Source organism: Pteropus alecto, unplaced genomic scaffold, assembly GCF_000325575.1.
Source record: "Pteropus alecto unplaced genomic scaffold, ASM32557v1 scaffold94, whole genome shotgun sequence".
NCBI classification, from domain to species: Eukaryota; Metazoa; Chordata; class Mammalia; order Chiroptera; family Pteropodidae; genus Pteropus; species Pteropus alecto.
In genome coordinates, this window is record NW_006437736.1 from 14,535,938 (window position 1) to 14,559,713 (window position 23,776).

General features: G+C 34.4%; 1 protein-coding gene across 1 annotated transcript in view; it reads right to left on the reverse strand.

Annotated features, from left to right (window-relative positions):
• A2M (alpha-2-macroglobulin) overlaps positions 1-20,690 on the reverse strand; it is a 40,731-nt gene extending 20,041 nt beyond the window's left edge. Inside the window, exons 1-18 of the mRNA XM_006914721.3 lie at positions 20,429-20,690; positions 17,938-18,121; positions 16,954-17,116; positions 16,734-16,786; positions 15,094-15,114; positions 14,644-14,812; positions 14,110-14,194; positions 12,651-12,771; positions 11,784-11,898; positions 11,530-11,639; positions 9,443-9,604; positions 7,091-7,318; positions 6,799-6,862; positions 5,515-5,657; positions 4,806-4,955; positions 2,650-2,814; positions 2,117-2,225; positions 693-801 (exon numbers count right to left, since the gene is read on the reverse strand). Of these exons, the coding sequence (XP_006914783.1) occupies positions 693-801; positions 2,117-2,225; positions 2,650-2,814; positions 4,806-4,955; positions 5,515-5,657; positions 6,799-6,862; positions 7,091-7,318; positions 9,443-9,604; positions 11,530-11,639; positions 11,784-11,898; positions 12,651-12,771; positions 14,110-14,194; positions 14,644-14,812; positions 15,094-15,114; positions 16,734-16,786; positions 16,954-17,116; positions 17,938-18,121; positions 20,429-20,514 (2,237 nt within the window). The 5' untranslated portion in view covers positions 20,515-20,690. The remainder of the gene's footprint in view (positions 1-692; positions 802-2,116; positions 2,226-2,649; positions 2,815-4,805; positions 4,956-5,514; positions 5,658-6,798; positions 6,863-7,090; positions 7,319-9,442; positions 9,605-11,529; positions 11,640-11,783; positions 11,899-12,650; positions 12,772-14,109; positions 14,195-14,643; positions 14,813-15,093; positions 15,115-16,733; positions 16,787-16,953; positions 17,117-17,937; positions 18,122-20,428) is intronic.
• Between the last annotated feature and the right edge of the window lie 3,086 nt (positions 20,691-23,776).

The following is a 23,776-nucleotide window of genomic DNA, read 5'->3' on the forward strand; positions in this document are numbered from 1 at the left end:
CCAAAAAGATATTTGCACACCAATGTTCATAGCAGCATTATTCACAGTGGCCAGGACATGGAAGCAACCAAAGTGTCCTATGATAGATGATATGGATAAAAAAGCTATGGCACATATATACAATGGAATATTACTCGGTCATAAGAAGAGATAAAATGCTGCCATTCGTGACAACATGGATGGACCTCAAGATAATCATGCTAAGCGAAATAAGCCAGACCGAAAAAGTTGAAAACCACATGATATCACTTATATGTAGGATATAAACCTAAAAGCAACAAATGAACAGGACAAACATAGACTTAGGGACATGGAAATTGACTAGTGGTTACCAGAGGGTAGGGAGTGGGGGAGGAGCGGGGAGATAGATGGGGTAAAGGGGGTCAAATATAGGGTTTAGGGAGAGGGTGAAGTGGGTAAAGGGGATCAAATATATGGTATCTGAAGGAAACTGGACTTTGGGTGCTGAACACACAATAGAATATACAGCTGTCCAATTATAACGTACACCTGAAAATTATATATTAACCAATGTTACCCCAATAAACTTAATTTTTAAAAAGTTAAAAAAATCTCTCCTGAAAATAGCAATGTGTCTAAAAGAAAAATTTAGAATTTGAAATATTAGCCAGAAATGGAAAATTCTGAGGAATCTATATCGTTGCGTTTTATATTTAAAGAAAGTTACTTACTCCACTACCACCAAGTCCCAGATCCATGTTTCAGGGAAGTACTTTCGCACCGTCTCTGTGAGAGGCTCTGGAACGTGCGCTATAAAATCATGGGCTCTTCTAAGTCCATCTATGGTAAGTGAGGAAGGAGAGAGAAACAATAAATATAAAGATAATGTTTACGAGAGATTATAATAAGTGCTGTAAAAGAAATAAATAGGGTGATGAAATAGGAACCAGGACAGGACACTCGGGTGTTAAGGGAAGGCTTCCTTGAGGATGTAATGTTTCAGCTGAATTCTGAAGTGTTAAAATAAGCTAGGAGTGAGGTGGGGGCAGAGAGTCACAAACAGAGAATATGGAGACCTAGAGGCAGAAAGAGACTTGGATTGTCTGTGAGAGAGTTTTCTGTGGCTATTACACATTGTGCAAGTGGAGAGTTCTATGACATGGGGTGAGAAAAGGGAAAAAGTCAAAGTTTTCATTTGGCATGTTCCTCTGTGGGAGCAAAAAAAATCATACCCAGACATTATGACAGTGGGTTTGAGAAACAGTTTACAGGAGTGAAAGAAGAGAGGATGAAAAAGTTCTTTATTCCCATATGTGTCAGGAGATCAGAGTTAGTATCTCTTACCCTATTTACCTTCTGTTCCTGGTGTGCTGGTAAATATTTTAACAACCAGCTCTCTGGAAAAATACGCATACATATATTTGTACATACATAAGTTTACTATAAATCTTACTGATAAAGAATTATAGAATAAAAATTATAAATAATAATAAAAATATATAATAATATTCATTTAAATTCCATATAGACAATTGATTCTCCCTGAATGTTTTTCTCATTTTTAACTCTTTGGTTTGTACTCAACTACATTCAACCATGATTTGATAACATCAGGCTGTAAATAAATGCTTGATTACTACCTGACTCATCAAAGAAGTAGTCCATATCATTGACAAACAAGTGTAATTTCAACATGAATATTGGCTGATGTTTTGGGAGAAGTTAAAGAGTTTCTTCACTTGACTGGTGAGAATGTAGTCCTACTTGTGAACACTTCTATTTCTGTTTACACTGATCCTGTGTCTGGAAACTTTCTCTTCCCTTTTCAACTCCACATATCTTTATTCACTAGATACAGATTCTTTATGACTGGCTTTCCTGATTCCTCAATCAGAAGTAATCTTTTACTTTGCATAACTATACTCTCTTCTAACACTTCACAATCTGCCTTGTATTCCTTCCAGCTTTGTCTATGGTGGGGCTTGACACAATCAGAATTTTGAGGTTTGTCTTGCTATGTGACCTTGATCCAAGAATCTTAATATATCTGAATCATGAATCCTCTTTTTGTTAATTTTATTACATTTTATCTTAAAATTTTTTTTTGATTTGGTTCAATATATTAGGTAATTAATTTTTATTATTATTTTTTTACCTGAAAAATCTAACAGTCTTTGAGATTTTGCCACTGGATGGAACTGATGTTGTGAACATACTTTAGGTTTATGAATCTTTGAGTTGGTAAATACCTTTAAGCCCATATCCTGTGAAGAAAATTATCACTTAATCAGTACATAAAGATCATAAAAATATATAGGCACATACTTTTTTTCACTGAATCAACAATTTTGATTAGCTTAATATTAAACTTTTAATGTTCGAATCTGTATAAGGGATATTGGCATACATTTAGAGGTAATTTCATTCTGTTTTTAAAACTCAACAGTCATTATTTTAATAAGGCAATAAATTTCAGCAAAAAGAAGAAAACTTGAATAATAGTCTGAAAAGTTACAATACTGGCTCTTTGCTATTAGTAGATCTCATTGGTGGCCTTGGAGAAGTCACTTGACCTTTTTGTGTTCCATTACCCTCAACTATGATATAAAGGCATTAAAATAAATAATTTTTTAATATATAATATTTTTGAACCTTAAGAGATGACCATCTACAATATAAGGAATTTACCTGTAGGAAGCTATACATATCTTTTTCATTTGTAGTTGACACTGGGGAATAGATGATTCCATCTATATAGACATGGCGATTGACACAGTCTCCATCATCTTCCTCCTGTTGATTCAAACTTTCAGGGAAACCAGTGAGGTCTTTTACTGGTAGTAGGTTATAAACCTGTACAAATGCAAAGAACAAAAGAACAAATTGATTTGTGATATTTTCAGTGCAAGGGGAAAAAAAAAGAATAATCATCAGTCTTTGAGTGTCTCTGTTGCTTCAGAAATTTAGAGGGAAGATGATTTTGAAAATTTTTAATAATTTTAGGGGAAAAATCTACAACATTCTTATCTAAGCAAAGATCATAATACTTTGTTACACAGAGGCAAAACTTAGACGTCATACTAGAATGAAGTAAAACTTTATTAAGAGTAATGGAGATTCCCTATATTTGAAACATTGTATGAAGCTTTAATGTGATAGAATAAAATGATTGTTTTGTCTCTACCTTGTGGTTAACAGCTGACTCACATGAATAAGTATACATCTGCCATATAGAACAGGATAGTATTTCCTTAGGTATTATTCATGGGAACAAAATGCTCCAGATCTTTACAAATATGTAAAACTTAAACTGCAAAATACTGGATATAATGCTTTCAAATTTATTTGAAGACTAAGGCAAGCATAAAAATGCTGATAGGTGCACTGTATTATATTAATAAGAGTTTAACATCGATTGATAAGACTAGATTTGCAAAGTGAGTAGTGTAATGAAATTAAATACTTTCTCAAAGGCAGCTCCCTCTTACTATTTTCCATTTCTCCTTTCTGCTTATTTTTCTCCAAAGCATATTACATAATTATTATCTGTCTCATCTATGGAAATGTAATTTTCATGAGAGTATAAACTTTTGTCTTTCCATTAGTTCGCTACTAGATCTCCAGAACTTCAATACACAGTAGGCACATCTAGGACATAGTAGGCACTAAATAAATATGTGTTGAATGATTTGTTTATGCTACTTGTAACAAAGTGTTTCATTAGTAAAACACTTTCAAAGATTGAGAGAGACTAGAGTTCTAACACAGGTCTACAATTAAGTTCTTGAAAGCTTTTGTTTTATTATTAACAAATTAATAGGATTTTCTGCCTCATCTATCCACCAGGGTTGTTGTAATTAAAAAAAACCCCAAAACCTTGAGAACTATAAAATTATGTTATAAAACACAAAATATTAGTGTTATTTTTCCACATATCCCTTTGCTCCCACTATTGAAATGTACTCAGTACTGCCTTAGAATTATTACAATATTTTCAATTAAATCCTACTGGAAGGATCAAAAGGTAATAAATCTTTTCTTATAAGTTCTCCTTTTAGGAAAGTAAAAATATAATTTTCTCTTTGTAAAATTTTGATGGTAAAAAACTTTAGTAAGAGATTATTCCATTTGACCTCATATTGAACATTTGAGGATATCAACAAATGACTATTAGTACATGTTGTTAAGTAGTTTCTTATTGTTCCACTCCAGCATGCACTTTTTCTATTTTTTCTGTTAACCCAATTTTAAAAGATTTTATTTATTAATATAAGTTATCATATAGTAAATCATTTTTTCCCCTAATTTTTACTCATCAGAGACAATCCATATCTTCTTTCTGAAATTATGTTCTTCTTAGGACATTCAATATTTCAATTGATATAATTCTTACAAAAATAGGAATCTGACACTTCCTTTAGCCTGTGCAGTCTTAGTGCAGGTAAACATATCATTTTGTTAGGCTTTTCAAAATGTTAAAACGTGTTTGAAAACTCCTATTATTTATTGATTTCACAGAGTTCTAGGATTTCGGGGACTTGGGATGGTGTATAATGTTATCTGTATGTATATATTTATGTACACACGTATCTATCATCTGTCTGATGGTCTATCTATCTATCTATCTATCTATCTATCTATCTATCTATCTATCTATCTATCACCTATGCAACTATCTATATTCATATGAAATATCTTTACCAAAAAAAGTATACATAAAAGAGCTCAAAACAATTCACTCCTAAATAAATATAATTGTACTAGAACCTGTCCTACTCAGGCATTTCTTCTTGCCTGGAGACCTTTGCCTGGCTCTTCCAGACCCCCGAGGCTGAGGGACTCACCGAGGACGGGGAGAGCTCTGCCTCAGGTTTCATGAGCAGCACACTTTGGTCCACTGCACGAAGGGCACAGAGGGACTGAGGAGAAGCTGTGACGCGCAGGTGGGCATGTGAGGCTGGAAGACTTTGTGCTGGGCTGAAGCTCAAATCCACCTGTGGAATTGAGGAGAAAGGTCAGAAAAACAAATTTCCCAATTTAGCTATGCATTCACCAGCATTTTCTGAGTGCTGCTCTCATTCAGTGCATAATCACTTTGTTTGAATTTGCAGTGGTTGGCACTATGTAAGGCTTGAGGCTTTTTTGTCCCCAACAATTTACTCTGATTTGCAAGAATCAGTTGGACCATTATAGTGATTTCTAATCTTATAACTTACTAAATTTGAGATGCCATTATTACCTTTGAAACATGGTGAAGTGTTCATTAACTGCATGTAGAATGCAAATGATTCTAGCTGTTCCTGTATTTTTCTTTTGGCTCTTTAGTAGTTAAAAACTTGCTTACATATTTCCCAACATCTCCTCATAGAAAAAAGGAACAAGCTAGGAGTCAAATGACATGGCTTCGTAGTGTGACTCTACCATTTCCTTGCTGAAATTCTCTGCAGAATTTATTTAATCCCTTTGGTCCCAATGTTCACATGTAGAAAATAATTGATAACAATAGTAACTTCTAGTTTTAATGTTAAAAAATTTATGATATGAAACACCCACCTTGTTGGCCAGACAATTTTCAATCTCATATTTCGCAGAATCCCCCACCACTTCCCCATCAGGTAAAATGGCATAGATGAGCAATCGAGCAATAGGAACAAGGTCCGACTCCACGGGGACCGACACAGAAAAATGACCTTTCACTGCAGCACAGAGAGAATGAGAAAGTGATCATGGGCTAGACATCTCCTCAGGGTTAAAATGAAAATTTCATACTGCCCAAAGCCATTTAGGAACCTGGTCTGGTTAATGATTGTTTCTATTAGTAGGTATAATAGGTGTTATAAACAATATGTAGTAAATCGACGACTGTCTCTAAGAACTCTGTATCTCTAAGAACTCTAGCTTTAGAAAAAACCTTTGTAAAGCTCTCTTTTCTCTCTTAAATCATGGTTTCTCACTAATTTTTACTTTTAGCTCACCTATATAAAGTTCTGATGCTAAGAGTGTGGAGACATCCACTTGGCTACCATTTCATCTAGACTTCACATTAGAGAAGGGAAATAGAAACTAAGTTGTGAGTTATAATAGTAAAAGCTTAACATATTGTATTTATCCTTATATCCTCTTAACCTTCTATGAACAAAACATTCTATATTTCTTAAGAGGAGCATTGTGATCCTTTGGAAGTAGTTTTTTTTTTTTTTTTTGCTGATGTCTATGTAGATTCTTTAGAGGTTGCATTAAACTTCTGTGTCTACTTATGGTGCTTCTGTGTTGCTATAAAAAGGCAACAAAAGAGTAGTTTTCTAGTAAATGATCTTTTAGACTTCCACAGAATAGAAGAAACCATCAGAGATTTATATTGTTCCATATTTGTTCATGGGGAGAATCCAATTCAATGGTGGATGAACCTGATTAAACTCTTCATATACCATCACTATCTTTGAAAAGGAAAAATGATATAAAAATAAAAATCACTTTGCACAAGACCTAGTATATAAAAGGCAGTCCAAAATTTTACCTTCTCTTCATTGATTAAAACAATTTTGAATGACATTTTGATGATCCATGAATATTTATGGTTTGAAAATTTGGAGTAAGCATAGATTATAAAACTGCTACATGTACATTTTAAATAATCTGAACAGAATATGCTGAAGGAAAAGAAAATAAATGTTTGATAAAGGGTGAATAAAAGAAATGTTGCATTCCCTTCTCAGCTTCTTTATTGAGTTAGATGGAAGTTACCTGTCTTTATTTGAAACCATTCATGGTATCTCTGCAATGTAAGGGCGAATGTGTCAGAATAGGGCAGGAATGTGGAATCACAGAAATACTCACTGTCTCCCTGCTCCACAGGCAGTACATGAGACCCAGTTCGAACAATGCCTCCCTTCGCCATTATCTGAAAAAAAAGGGAAATGAAAAGGAATTTAATTTTCTTGACAGAGATCTTACCACCAGTCTTGCCCTCCATGTGATATGCTTTTTTTTTTTTTTTTATTGCAAAATTAGCCCTAGGAGAAGTCAAACTTTCAAGAGAAACTGACTTTCAAAGGAGTGATGTCTAAAGACTTTTATAAATCCTTGCCCCCCAGAGAACTTTTGTCAATGAGATGGCTTTCCTTCTCACCAGGTAATAGAATGAGAGCTCCTTCAGCTCCTGTAGGACCTGTCCCTTCAGAACATAATGTGCTTTGAGTGTCTGAGTGTGGCCACAGGGCAGCTCACGAGGCAAAGGCTCAAGGTGGACAAAGCTCTTGCTCGGGGAGAATACACGATTAGCAGTGTGATAAGCTTCTTCATTTTCTTCTGACAGCCATTGATAGCTGTAGCAGGGGCTATGATCCTTGTGTTTGACCTAATGAATTAGGAAAACAATATTATTTTATAGGTTATATCTTGCAGGGAATCAATGTTTTCACAAAACTGCATTAGTTTACTGCTCTACCTAAACTAGTACCTATATTTTTGAAGATCGTAAAGGGAGGTATCCTTTGCTCTTATTAGCTTGCTTGATGTTTCTTTGGCCACTTTACTAAGCATACAGAGACACTAGAGCTATTGAAACCTCATCGAGGAGACTAAATAATCTTCAGAAACTGAAGAATTGCATTTCAGAAAGTCAATGCCTCATTTGTGATGAGTTTCAAAAAGGTATTATGAGTAAATGCAGTATTGCAATCTTAGGGGACTGGGAACACTTTCTGTAAATAACATTGATTCAAGTGTTGAATTGGTGAATTGGCTAATGTCGACCTCTCTTGGGTTGTCTTAGGCTAATTTTTTAAAATGCTTCCTATGATTCTGGACTCTTAAGGTTCATAGTTACTATTTGGGTTCTATTTCAATTTTTCTTCATGTAGAAGTTGTTCTTTAGTTTTTCCAGGCTTCCCCTACCCTCATCCTCACCTCTCAAGTGGCATGAGTGAATATCGTGTCAGCAAAACACTTTGTTCATATCTCAATGTATATTATAGTGATAACATGAATGTTCATCGAAAGAGGGAGTGTTTAAAAATAGAATTTTCATTTTCAGGACTAGTGCAGTGCCTAGCTCACAGAAACATTTGAGATAAGTGAGTAAACATTTAATTTTCATTTATAACAAGTATGGGATTTTATGCCAACTATTTAAAGCTGAATCGATAAAATATATTATTTATTCCCTTTTTGTTGATATGAAAAATTCTAAAAAATGAGTTTTTATCACTATTATTATGTAATAGCTATTATATAGCCATATATCTATAAATGTATATATCTACATCTTTACTGGTGAATAAAGAACTGTATGCTATAGAAAGCAAATTATATGGGTATGGACAAAGTCTGGAGAAAATTATAATAGCAGGGCAAAAATAAAGTAAGAACAATAATTTACGGAGTGTATATATTTGAAACTAAATACAAATGATGTTAAAATGGGCTTTCGTAGTAATAATATTTAACAGTTAAAGGGACTTACTAAGTGCTTTAACATGTCATACCTCATTTAACCCCTACAATAACCTCAAAAGTTAGGTATCAATATTGTACCCATTTTACAGATAAGAAAATGAAGTACCGAAGTCATTAGTTATTTGCTCTTAAAAAGAGTTGAGTCAGGATTTTAACCTAATTTATTTGATTTTGGAAGCTATACCTTTTAAAAAAAATTGTAGTAAAAAACACACAACATAAAATTACCATCTTAACCATTTTTAAGTGTAGAGTTTGGTAATATTAAGTAGTGTGCAAAAGATCTTCAGATTTTTTTCATCCCACAAAATAAAACTCTATATCCATTAAACAATTTCTCATTTCTTTGTCTCTCCAGCCCTAGGCAGACACCATTTTACTTTCAATTTCCATGACTTTGACTACTTTAGAAACCTTATATAGGTGGAATCATACAGTATTTGTTTTTTTGTGACTGGCTGTTTCACTTAGCATAATGTCATTGAGGCTACGTCAGCCAAGTTGTAGCATATGACAGGATTTTCTTCTTTTCTAAGGCTGAATACTATTCCATTGTAAGCATTTGCCACATTTTATTTATCCATTCACCTGCTCATAGACATTTGGGTTGATTCTATTTTGTGGCTATTGCGAACAGTGCCGCTACGACCATGAGTGTGCAAACACCCCATTGAGACTCTGCTTTCAATTCTTTAGGAGATATTTCCAGAAGTGGGATTACTGGATCATACGGTAGTTCTATTTTCAGGTTGTTGAGGAATTACCATACTGTTTTTTTTACAGCAGTTGCACCATTTTATATTTCCAGCAATAGTGCACAAGTAGAACTCACGCTTTTAACCACAAAACTATACCAACTCCTTTTTAATAAGCTTTTTCAAAGTTGGACTAAAATTGATCTCTAATTTCCATTTTTTCCCCCTCTCTATAACACTAAACACAACTTGGACATGTCATCACTTTTAGGTTGCAACCATTTTTCCAAAGTTACTTCCTATCATCGGTCACTTCGCTGAAAACTTACCTTGACAGTGAGGGAGGTACCCATAATGTTTGTGGTGTTGATGGAGAACTGCACTAGGCCATGCTCATCTGTGGTAGCATTGGAGTCATAGTTAGCTTCATTTGCTGTGATGAAGATGAGTTTATTTGGCATGGGGACATCTTTTCCATCTACTAGGCGCACCTGAAGATTAAAAGCTATGAATCAGTTATATAACTAATACCCAATAGGCACCAAACATATTCATCTTATCAGAAATATTTATTGAGTGCAATCTATATGTTGAACATGGGTCCAAGCATTGAGGCTACAGCAGTGAGCAAAATAAAGTCTCTTCCATCAGTGAGCTTACAATCTAGTAAGAGATGAATGCTAAATAAATGTATAAATAATATATACTAATTTAGTAGTAATCAGTCCAAAGAAGAAAAATAAAGCAGTGTAAAGAGATACAGAGTGAAGTGACAGAGACAATAACGGGTGAACTGAAAAATGTATTCTGTGGATATTTTGGAAATGCTGTGTATCATATATTACTTTTGGAGAGTCACATGGCACAAATCATATAGTCATGAAAAATTTCAATTCATTAGCTAAATTGATTGAGCCCCTCCTGTTGTGCGACAGACTACATTTAATGGATTAGTGTTTTGAAGGATACTGTTTAAAAGTAAGCAATTAATACATTGTCCTGTGTGCTTCTTTAGTTGTTTTACATATATCTGCTTCTCAACCAAGATTTTCAACCTTTTGGAAGGTAGGCAGATTTTATGAGGCACTTTCCATGTGAAAAATGTAAAACTGAGAAGAAGCACACAGTATTAAACAAAGCCCTACACTCAAATTCTTGATAATATTAAACTCAGCAGATGAGTAAGTAGTTCAGTTTAGACCGTAAAGATGGTGATTTCTTTTTTCAGTATAAGCTATTTACAGTAGAAAGAAGCACAGTGGCAGGCTTAGATCAGTATTTGCAATTGATTAAGAAAAATCTAAGGTTGCTAATAAACTTTTGGTTGTATGTACAAAGATAAGGATAAGCACAAAATTCTGATTCTCTTTGTCGAGAGAGTCTTATGACTAATGGAATAGTTATTTAGCAGGAAAATATCAAAAATGTACAATATAGCTCTGAGCAATTTAAAAACACAGACTATACCTGCATTTTAGGAAGTGACCAAAGTTTCTGAATATGTTTGCCGTTATAACATAATCAAAATATTCTAAAATTTACTACACCACTCCTATGTCTAGTCCCTCTGTCTTTTACACTCTCCATAGCTGAAATCTTATAACATTTCCATTAAGAACATGATATATGTAATTACAAATTGGGGTACATAAAACTATTATCTCAGACTTCTGGAGTCAGAAAGATCTATTTGCATATCTGCTTTAATAGAAAATAACAATACAATTTTTTTTGGTATATCTGTGAGAAAATTTATATTTTTGGAAGCTGGGAACCTTAAATAGCAGTACTTTATCCTTATGTGTACTATGTTTTTTAAAAAAATTTGCTGTTACAGAAAAAGTAATATAAATATAATACTCAGGAAAGAAACACTAGGTACAGCAAAAATTTTTTATCCTTTAAAATAAAAATTTAAGCTACCTACACACTCATTTCCATACAAAGTTAGTGTTAGAAGGATAATGTAATTTTGAGATTCTTGTGAGAAAATATCATAAAAATCTGAGACTACCTGGTAAACCATGGAAAAGAGATTGAATGACATTACACAGGCTGTCTCAAAAGTGAAAGAAAAAGTCTAATTTTGAGCGTGCTTTAGAATGATTTTTATGGATTTTTTATACAAATTTACAGAGGAACAGATTTATTTTTATATGGTTTTATACTCTTGGTTATATTAATCAACAGGTAACAATAATCAGGTAAGGTTTTAGCAGAATAGATTGTGCTTATTAGGTGGTGATGCACAGTTCAATTTGTGATTTGAAAAATACTCCACCAGAGGAGAGAGGGAGCAATTGGGGGGATCGTTTTATGAACTATATAGATGTCTAACCAATGTACTGTATATCTGAAACTAATTTAAATAAGTAAATTAAAAAAAAAGAGTGACATATAAAAAACACTACTCCACCTGCCCAAAGAAGGGAATCCCTTGTCTAAAGTGTGGGTCCACTTTCACGAATGAGAGTTTGGTTATAGTTCTTGTTATTTCACTGGACCCTCTTCCAGTTAATTCCACTTCTGTAAAAGAAGAAAAAAGTTCTTTTCTTAAAGGATGATTTGCCTGAACTTCTTATACAACCTCCTCCCTTTCAATTCATACTTTGACAAAAGAAATAAATCAATGCCTATTGTTTTTCTTGCATACTCATGTGGTAAACAAACCTGTTCCTTCTTCTTGGATCTTAGCCTCCACTTCAAGTTCCATTTTAAACTCTTCTCTCTTCATCTGGAAGACCTTGGTTTTTACTTGCTGAGAGAAGCAGCCCTGGCTGTTTAGCTAGGAGGGGATAAAATAAAATACAAAAACATAATACTAGACAGATCAGTGGTCAGTTAATCTTGTGGGATTTTGGGGGAAACAACAACCTAGGTATTTCCTATGATAAGAACACAATACCTATTTTCTAGGGGTTGATTATTATTACATTTCATGACAGTATCTAGTTTATAATTGACAGGTGTATTCCTTAGTAGCTGGTATTCCCTAGAATGAATGAGAGAAATGCCCTAAAAATTTTGGGGTAATCTTACTATAACAGGCAGCTTACTCTTCACCAAATCCTGGCTCCCCTCCCAAAGCATACAGCTGTGCTTGGAAGTGACTGCCCATCCAGGGAGTGTGTTTTGTGCCTCCCAGGCATCTAGGTGGGGCTATGTGACCAGTTTTTGCTCACAGAAAGAGCAAAACTGATGCTTCTCAGCCAAAGTGGGTAAGGAGTATGTTTTTGTTTTTGTTTTTTTTCTCCTTCCTTCATACAAGTAGTTACCAAAGATGACTCTGGATGCCAGGTATTGAAGTTGGTTCAACTTCTGCATGCTTGATGCACCAAGAACCCGCACAATGGACAATTACAAGAAATAATTCCTATTGTGCTGTCACTGATTTTTTTTTTTGAAAACTACTATAGCTAGCTAGTATAGAATTCTTTTATAAATTGCTCTCTTCCTGAGTTAGCACCATGTTGTAACTCACTGCTTATCAACAATGGCTTGGTTGTTAGTTGCTAGAAGAAAGAGTTTTCCACCTACCTGCTGACTGAATGTCTCACAAATAGCCTGTGACTCGCCGCCAAAGCAAGTAGAAGGATTATTATACTTTCTGCATATGCTAATAGTCACATGTCCTGGAACTGGCTTTCCATATGTGTATCTGTCATAAGAACATTGCTAAATAAATCAAAACAGACATTGAACATCCCCGTTTTCTACCTATTTATACTTCTCTTTTAGTTACAGTGTATTTATTCTCTGTACTTCCCTTTAATCTGTACTTCCCCGTCTGCAGGGCTCAGTGTTGGGTAATGTAATGACCCAGTTAAGTAATGACCCTTTTCTTGTAGAATTCTCCAGTGCAATGAGCTGAAATTTACTGTAGTCTTCTTTTATCGTATTTTTTTCTTAACTTTTAATTTTCAGTTTCATCTTAAAAAATTCTTTCGTATTATCAGACTACACTTGTTCTTAAGACAAAAATAACACCAATGAAACAAAACAAAAAGAAGAAACAAACTACCCAGGAATACAAACTATTAATATGATGTCTCTCATTCTATCATCCCCTCTCCATGTGTAGCCATCTCTATTTATACAGAATTTTGCTTGTTTACTTTTTATGAAAATAGTATTGTGTCATAAATATGTCATTGGTAATTGCTGTGGTCTCCAGGGTATTTGTTTCCTTCCCTATTTTAAACATCCTCTATATCTGTATTTGCAAAAGTATTGGCTCACCAGTTAAATGGGACCAGGACCTTGGTGGCTATTACTCTGAGACAGTGCTAGGGCAGGGACCTGGCTGAATAGTGAGTGTATTACATATGTGGTCTTCAGGCAGGACGTTTCATCACTCTGTTTGCTCTTTCTGCTAGTGCTACACCTGGGCTACAGGAGATGAAAGCATAAGATCCTGGAAACATGAATTTTCAAAGTTGGAAAGAACCATACTGAGAGGTTATGTCTAGTCTCAGGACAAATGGCAGTGCAGAGAGATATATAACATGCCTTAGGTAGACCGATGAGTTAGCTGAGATTTTGGTAATATATCTATCTTTACAACTTCTGAATGTAGAAATTTTTCCACCATGTATGCAAGATCAGGTCAATAATCTGTTGGTGACTGAATTTCTTCTACAACCCAGTGAAGGGGAAGTCACTAACCTTTAATACTATCCCATTTGCATGTGTGTGTGTGTGCACGGGCATGGCACACACGCACAGCTTTGTTACTTTCAGAATCCTAGTAGGATAGCCTCTCTAGGAACAGTTGCCTGCACCATGATAGTTCTTATAACGCTTGTAAGGACATGAAAGAAAATAAACAGGAAATATAGAAAAGAAACAGGAGAGGAAAGTTCTAGAGATGGAATAGTCTCATGTATTTAAAATATTTGTGCTGTCACTGCTCCTAGAAAAACTAGACAAAATATCCCAAATGGTGAACCTTCATAAATTAATTCCCCTCAAAAGATTTAAAAAAGTATAAACTCACAGGCCACACACTGACACATTCACTACTTCTTCCAAGATAGTGATTATCCTTGGCATTGTTACTTGCACTTCAAACTTGGGAAGCACTGTTGATTGAAAATCAAGGAAGTTGGTAATTGGTTTTCCAATTTTGAGGAATTAGTATTTTCAGGTACTCTGTAACCATTCCCTAAGAATATTTTAGGCTGCAGAAAAGGTAGCTCTCTTCTTTAATATATCCACCTCACTTTCAACTGGAGATTCCAGTTGAAGGACTCGGACAGATCACTGTAACCTTAATGAGTTATGAAAGACTCACTAGAACAATACGTTTTACATTTTTTGGAGATTAAAAATTGCTATAAAAATAACAAGTTCTATGAAGTCCTATTCACAAATCACTGATGGTCCTCAATGACACAAATATAATTGGTTCTACTCCAAGCCCAATTTCACTCATGGGAAATGAAAGAATGCCAAATAAGCTCAAATTCTAGGCCCTAGAAGTTTAAATAAAAAAAAAAATATATTAACCATGATTTTCCATAATCCATACCAAATTCCTCCACGGTGAAGGGGTGCTCCGTCCTTCCGCCTGATTCCTTCTGTACCACCACCTTATAGGAGCCCTGAAATGGCTCTGATGAGAGGGGAAAGGCCAATTGCTTGAGGCCACTCTCTAACTTGAGTTTCTGCCATTGTGCGATGCGATTTCCTTTGGGGTCCTATGAATACATTAATTGTAACTTAGAAAAAAACCTAAAGCATTACAGACAATAAAAGAAATTTATGAAAATTCCTATATTATCCACATAAATATATAGGAAAAATGGAGTTGTGATGAGGAGTGGGGAGGGGAGAAAAGTTAGAATCATTCAGCACTATAAGAATTTGAAGCCTTCTCCCTTAATGACAAATTTTTGAGATATTGTAAGAACCTCTCGAATAACATTTTCTCTAAATTTATTACTTTAAATCTAATCATAAAATGTTTCATTTTCCTTACCTCAATGTATACTAGTGGAATCTGAAAGACAAAAAAGAAAGAAAGGAGTTCAGAATTGTTCTCAAATATTCTCAGTTCTGATTTATAAGTAAGACAGCTTTATGTAGAATGATGCTATAGTAAAACACACATACACACAAAATTCTAGGTTAAGTTTTACAGAATTTTTAATAAATCCATTATAAGCAATTAACAAATAACATTAAGAACTTACTAGGTCATCAGCAACAAATGCACATGTGCTCTGCCATTCATTAGGAATGGGATTTACTAACATTACTTAAAGGCTTTTAGCATCCTAGTGAAGAACACTCCTTTGCTGTGAAATTTTACAGATTGAGAAATAAACCCTAATGGCACTATAAGTAACTATGTTCAGACCCAAATGTGAAGATGAGTCACAGAATTCTTAGGTAGTACTAAGAATAAGGAGGAATGGGACTAGCTCCTCTACTATCACTATTTATTCATTTTTAAAAACTAATATTTATGAAGTGCCTACCATGTACTGTGTATCATTCTAGGTGCAGAGAATATAGCAATGCACAAAAGAATAACACATCTGCTTTCATGGAGCTTACCTTCTAATAGGAATGGATTCATAAGAAATATACACACACACACACACACACACACACATATATATACATATACACTTATATTTGAAATATAGATAAGATTGTATATATGAGATATATATGTTTGACATGTATTTGAGATATTTATCTGTTTGATATACATATGTTTGATATCATGTATATCATATATATCTACATTTATATCTATATCTATATCATCTACCAGGTAGTAGGTAAGTATTGAGATATAAAAATAAAGCAGGGTTAAGCTGATAGAGTGATTGACAAAGCGTTTGATTTTTTAGATAGAGAAGTGAAGGTAGAAACTAGGAGACCATTTTCAAGGCTATTGTAATAGTCTTGTTTAGAGTTGACACTGGCCAGGACAAAGTTGTAGTATGCAGGTGGTAAGAAATAGTATAGATATATTTTAAAATAACATGATTTTCTGATGAAGTGGATGTGAGTGTGAGAGAAAGAGAAAAAGTGAAGATTATACCATAATCTTTTGCTTTAGGGGCTAGGAAAAAAATGCCCCTTAATGAGACAGGAAAATGTGGTAGAAGAATAAATTTGGGAGAGAAAAACTAAAACTTTGATTACGTATCACCATTAAAATGGAAGAGTTGTTTCTTATCATAAATATCAAGTGTTGGTCTTCAGGAACAAACATTGATTTCACTCATCTTGATAGAAGAGGTTTTGGTATGTGTGTTTAGCAAAATTCTGTCTTTAAGAAGTTATTTGGACTTAAATTATTTGATAGTTTAAGTTTGTCTATTACTTAACATATCTTTCTAATTTATCTAATTGAGAATTCTCCAAAAAGTAAATTTAATTGAGTAACAACTAAGTACCCGTACCAAGATAGAAAGAAGAAATGACTTTATTCCTTGTGATACTGTTTTAAATGAGGGTCTTGCTCTAGTGTAATACGAGAAATTACTATTATCAGTACCAGATGCTTCCCCTCTGTCCTCCCCCAACACCAAAAACAGGCTCCCAGATATACAGTTTATACAGATTATACAGAAAATAATGATTAGATATTAGGAGACTCACCAACTTGTTCAAAGGGTGAAAATTTTCATCCAGTGAGACAACACGAAACTTCACTGAAACAGAAATATTTTCCATGAGTCCCAGAAATCTTAAATTAGGCTTACTGGCTGGTAAGATGAATTGTTAATGAACCAGGATTACAGGGCTTTTGACTGGGGAACATGCAGAGGAGGAAGATCTTTTCTTTTTGAAGTTGTTCCAGCTATAAGCCTCTTTTTACCTGTCTGTTCTGGTTTGTAGATGGGTTTGTCTGTCTGAACAAAGACCAGGCTCTCTTGGTTTTTAACCACCACTGTGGTCCGCCTCTTGAATTCTTGGGTTGGTCCTTTCACTTGGACAGTGAGGAACATTGTTGTCTCCTCATTGAGAGAGGATCTTGGGATCTGAAATACAGGAGAGAATCTGAGAATTTATTCAGACTCCCACATTTTTCCCCATCCATGTTCTAACCCTCCCTAGAGATCTTGCCTCTCTTTTAACTTTACTCTCTTACTCTTCTCAGGGAAAACTGGCATTTTACAAATGGGGAGACAGAACGCAAAATGGAGGAAAATACAACAGTAAGAAAGGTCATAAATGAGACCCACATTGCCTTGTAAATCAGTTAATACAATCTTGATTCGATTATACACTGAACTTTACTAAGTTGCTGTTTTGTACTAAAAGGGAATGAGAGAAGCATATCTTGAAACTTTGAGAAAGAAAACTAATATTCTATTGCAATAGGTTATAAACATTTTATATATGGACAACATTGAAGAATTATTTGATATTTGCTCATGGCAATTTCTATAATTTTAACTCTTAGAAAGAATATGGGGTGACATATTCCTGTCAGTCCACCACTGGGGGCTTAAGTTGAGTGTTGGTTTAGTTTATTATTATTTAGTTGGTTTATGAATATTTTTTCAATTTTAATTTTAAGGAGAAGCCACATATTCCTTTATCCAGTGCATACTGCTTTTTTACAGGCTAATAGGAATTTTCTTGGATTATTAAGTTGATTTTTAACATACTTATAAATATTTGCCTCTCATGGTTGGAAATTTATGCATTGCTTCTTAATTTCTACAGTTAGTTGCTACATTTAGATTCCTTCCAGAACTCTTTGCTAGCCTCTCAAAGCCTTATCTTGGCTGAATTCTAGATCCCTAAGACCTTGACTAATAGAACCAAGTATATTAAGTCAAACAGCCATACTTACAGTGAAGGAGACACAGTGGAATAAGTCCTTCTCTGCCACCAGGTCAGTGAAAAGGCTTTCGTTCTTCCTAAGAAACTCCAAAGAAGCACTTACAGTCACTGTCTCATTCAGGTGGCTCAGAAGGAGGCAGCCCTTCTCAGGGGTCTCAGTGTGGAGCAGGGAGGGGACCAGCACCATATACTGCCTGGGGGCAGGGGCAGTTAGAGGAGAGTGTAGAAAGAAAGGCATTGTCATCAACAGAACTATTTTTCATCAAAATTATTGTTACTATCATTAGTTCTATACCATTATTGTTTAACTTTACTTCAATACCTTTAAAGACATATTGGTAAGTATGAAATTAATCTTTGTCATTGAATGGCATATATGAGAATTATTCCTGTGTTCATCACTGGCACCCTGGCAGAGAGCATTTTTGCTTGAAGTGAGCGTTAAATAGATTTAAATTTGTAGGTATACCTTATTTTAAGAAACCCCAAAATGTAAGCATCTGAACTCAAATTAAAACATGCTAATTTAATTAATTTATGTTGTAAATCTATTTTAGATTAGGATTGCTGTAAAAAGTAAGGATAACAAAAACCAATTTACAGAACTTTCATTTAGTGTGTGTGTGTGTATGTATGTACACACATTTGCACACACACATATACATTCAACAAGCCTGTGAAAATGGTATGGCAAATACTTGCTTTCCACTTTACAGGTATGGAATCTGAGGTTTAAAGCAAGTGAGTCACTAGTTTAAAGTCTCAGCTGTGGTAAGTAACTAATGAAATTTTAGTGTGTTACCTAATCCCGAATGTTTGCATTTTAAATATTTGTCTTTCAACTCACGGCTAGACAATGGCTTTACTCAAAAACGGTCTTCTAGTGATTAAACTTGGGGTCTTGGTAACTCATGAGAAAAACAGAAACTTTCCCAATATCCTCATATATAATTTTATTGACCCTGTAGTTAGTTTTTAAACATTTTTGTTCACAGAACCAGCAAAATAATTTTTAGACAGTATGCACTTCTTATATATTCCCAAGAAAATATCTATTTTTTGATCCTGTTTAAAAATAGCAAAAGATATTATTTATATGATATTTTAAGTTAAAACTTATATTAGTCTTGTATAAGTTTCCCATGGAATCTTAAATATCATAGTGCTAAGATATCTAATATAATTTATTTAAATGAATACATCAAAACGTTCTTTTTGTAATGACCAGAAATTTTTTCCTCTCACTTGAATTTCCATGCCACTTACAACACAGAAATTTATCCTGAGTTTTATGCTTCTTTATTAACAAGTATATATATGTACTTATAATGTATACAATATTATATATCTATTATATATATAAATTTAACTTTAAATCTTCTTTTAAATTTAATGTGACCGTAAAGTTATAAATGTTGAACATTTTCTTCTGAATTGAGTTATATGAGTCTTACTCATATACAACTAATCAAAACAAAATAAATATATTACAAATTATGATTCATATATATTAGATATAAAACCAAAATACTTTAAAAACACATCTTAATTAAAAACGATAAGCTGGTTTTATGTATTCATAGATAGATATTCCTTACTGCAAGAATTAAATAATGTCTAACATTAATTCTGTCATTATTTTTGGTTTGTGTAGATGCCATGAAAAATTATTCACTTAAAGTAAATAAATGACAAATAAAACAATTATATAATTATTATCAGTTCTTGTAACTCTTCTGCGTTACATGCCAAAAATCCAATGCAATTCTATTAGCAAGAATTGCTTCTAATCATCTATGAGCTAGTATTTCCTTTAGAACGTCCTTCAATTTTGTTAAAACAAAGAATTTGTAACCACAAATTTTCTCCCTCATCCTTAGAATCCTTTGCTTTCTTAACATCAACTTCAGTATTTCATATTTTTCCTTTCTTTGACTTCCTAAAGATTTTTATACTCCAAGACAATGCTCCGTGGTAGCATCTGATTGAGGGAGAGGTTTGTCTTCTCTTATAAAGTAGATGATGAACTATTAAGAGATGGGAGGTAAGAAAAGATAAATAGCATGGTCTCAAGCAGATTAATATAAATGTGAGAGTCTGAAAACTGATTCCTTTGAACATACACACATTTTTAACGAAAAATTGTAAGTCCTTGCATATCCCCAGAGAATTTAGAGATTCAGAGATCCAGAGAATTGGAAAAAAACATGGATTAAGAATAAGTAAAAAATGAATAAACCAGATTTATGAAATCTCATCATTAGAAGAGAGCTTAGATATAAGAGGGTAATAGTTTTATAGGAAAGAAAAAGGAATGCTATAAAAGAGACTCTGAAATAAAGGAAAGAACTCTTTTTTTTTTAACTCTTTAAAGTACATTTTAATGAATCAAGCAAGAGTTTAAAATGAATATATAAAGTGGTTGCTCCACAGAGGATTTCAATTCAAAGCAAGAAAACATAAGGAAAGGACTCTAAGTTTATGCTCTATATGAAACTCACGGTTTTCCAGAGACTGAGGCATCTATAAGCAAAAAGACCAGCTGGAGGAGAATACAGCTTGAATGAAAGAGTTTGTTCTTCACCATGCTGCAGGGAGAAGGGGCCCAAGGAGACCAGACTGTATTCTACCCTATTCCCTGAAGTTGCTCTGGTCCCAAATATTCCTCAGAGCAACTAGACTTTATGTTGCTCTCTGAGCAAACAGGAAGTTCCACCCACACAAGATATCTAAACAAAGTAGAGGTCTCTGAAAGCTCTCTGAAAGGGTCATTGCTCTCAGGGGCCTAATTACAGTCAAGGTCAACTCCTGGCTGGCTAAATAGAATTCCTGGAGGGATGAAATCCACATTCCTGTAAGTGCTCACTTTCTCTTGGTTTTATAATAAAGCAGCTAATCGGCTTTTCAATCCCTTCTCTCTCTTACGCACTCCTTCCATTTCCCCATAGCACCTCTTATGGCTTTCCTCACATCTCTTGCATGAATAGTTGGTAAGAAAAGCTACAATTTAAGCAATACTGGACAGGCTCGAAATAGATATTTTATTGCAAGTCAGTGAGCCTGAAAGTCCCCCATTAGATATGCCTACCTTAAATGTTGAAGTGGTTTTAGAGTTCAGTAGTCTTCTGTGGAAATAATATTGGATTAAGCTAATAGGTTTTTGACCTTAGGGATATTATGGGATTGCAGGTGAGGAGCCAGGCTCTGGAAGAATGATAATTGAAAATATTTTCCTCAATTAAGAAAGTAAAAAGATGAAAGGTGAAGTAGCCGGATCTCAAAAACAAGCTCTGACCTATTCTGCCTTTGTGACCAAGGTCCCAGATGCCTTAACCACCTACTGTACTTATTAAAATGAAAAATTCTGCACTTATTAAAATGATCAAATTAGACCAGCCACATTCAAATGTTCAATAGTCCATGTGGCTACTGAACACTGGTTGCCATATTTAACATAGTAGGGTTAGGGCAATATTTTTCAAACCAATGGTCACTATTTATAGTGAATTTTAATATCATGGTCAGGGAGTTATGACCAAGGTTTTAAGAAACAGAATATATTATAATAGAAAAAAAGCAGTGTATCAGACAGAATGAGTGAAAATATTGATTTCAGAAACATCTGTTTCACATAATTTCAGCAGAAACTGTTGGTTACGTCCTATTACCTGTTCTCCAATTGTATCTTTAATAATGAAATGCCTGAGTTTTAGCTGGGCACAAACTGTAAGTTAAAAACTTTTATTTCTTTCTGGAAGTGGGTGTGGCACATGACTAAGTCCTGGTGATTAGAGTGTGAGTGGAAGTGATATAAGCAACTTTCAGTTCATGACTTAGAAAGAAAGGGTTAGACTGTGTGCCACACTTTCTTCCTTACCACTGGTTGCAATGTGGACATGATGACTGTAGTCAGAGCTTCTATCCTAGGCCAGAAGATGGAAGCCATGTGACAGGGAAGGCAGAATAATAAGCAAGACACAGTCTGAGTCCCTAAATCATCCAAAGGCTATTCTAGCTTGTACTTTCATTTAAGAGAAAAATACTTCTCTTATTTAAGCCATTGCATTTTGAGATTTCTTTGTTAGAGCGGTAAAACTTGTATCTCAACTAGCATCATTTCTTTTTCTTTATCACCCTCTTGTTATCTCTGTCCTTAACTATGTGTCTTAGGTCACAATGTAAAAAACATTTACATTGTGAAATGCAATTACAGTATTACATTATGAACTGATTAGTGAAAATGAAGAAAATTTCTTATTGTGGGTTAAAGTGAAAATGTTCTGAACATCATCAGTTTATTGAGATCTGGCCTACTTATACAGATTAAAGATTTATCAGCTTATTCGGAGAGCTGATGCCATGGAAATAGATGATAATACTAGGTAGGATATGTCAATGAAAAGATAAAGAACCCAGGACAGAGCCCCAAGGAACACTAATGTGTAGGTGATGGACAGGGGCATGCAAATGGAATGAGAGAGAAGGAGAGGAAGGGAGAGAGAGAGAGAAAGAAAGAGAAAGAGAGAGAGAGAGAGAGAGAGAGAGAGAGAGAGCCAGGAGAGGATGGGATCTCTGCAAAGAAGGGACAATTTTAAGAACGGAATAGTCAAGAGAAGATTTTTACTCATCAGAGTGATTGGGGCTTTATGCCAAGACACCAATGTTAATACCATATGAAATTAAAAAATATATATATTTCAAAAGTTTGCATGACTTTGTAGAGTGTTCATTCAAAATATAATGGATCTTAAATTGTTTTTAAGAAACTAGAAATAACTCAACACTTAGTTGTAAGAGTAATTACTTAAAATAGGAGGAGGACCAATAACATTCATAATGTTCATTTGGTTCCTTGTCATAAATTGCAAAGATTGTTATTTAAATTCCTGTCTGTTTATCTCAAATGCCACTGTGAAATAAAATAATAGGTTAAGTGATCATTTTTCTGCTGGATTTAGGAACAAAGAGAATATTGGAAACCAGCTGTTTTAGTGTCTGTGTAGGGCAGAAGCCTGACTGCAGCTGGGGAAGGGGTGAGAGGAATGTGAGGATCCTGTGTTAATTGCCCAGGATTTGTCTGAAGGGGAGGAGAATGATAGGGCAGTACTTGGCAGAGATGCTGGAGTGAGATTTCTTTAAAAGGAGAGAGACTTGAACAAGTTTAAATGTAATGTTGCTTCTATAAATGCTGAGTGGGGGGATCAAATGAAAGCGGAGAGTTTGAACATTATTGAGTGAAAAGTAATTCCAAGAGAGAGGACTCTGATGACGTGTGAGGCGGATGTGTTAATAAAGTGGATGGAGGAGTTATCATCAGGAGAAGTGATACCACTTTAATATAATCACAGAGATAAAAGTTTTATCTAAAGTGTTCCTTTTGCCAAGATAGAGCTTTCTCTTCTTGAGAAGAAGGAAAATGAGCTTGAGGGGGAATCAGTTATCAGAATTCTCCCCTTTCATTTGATCCCCCCACTCAGCATGAGTCCTAGTCCTGACTCAGCCTGGATAACTTGGTTAACTGCTCTAAGCCTCAGCTTCTTGTGGATACCTTCTTGAAGATGATATCTGTGCTCTCATCTTCAGGGGTAGTGTACACAAATGCTATATGTATCGGAGTTTTTAAACTGTAAACCTTACTGTATCAATGAAAATATATTTATATTTTGAATTTTTATGAGTAAGGAAGAGGTCTATTTTATATTTGCTCTGGACTCTGGTATAGGAAAGCATCCAGATAACGAAAGGTAGGTTACCTGAGCAACAGATCCTTGACAGAAGAGAGGACACAACTCGGACAAGTTCTATACAACTTTGAAGAATTTAGCAAAAAATTACTCTTAGAAAGCTGA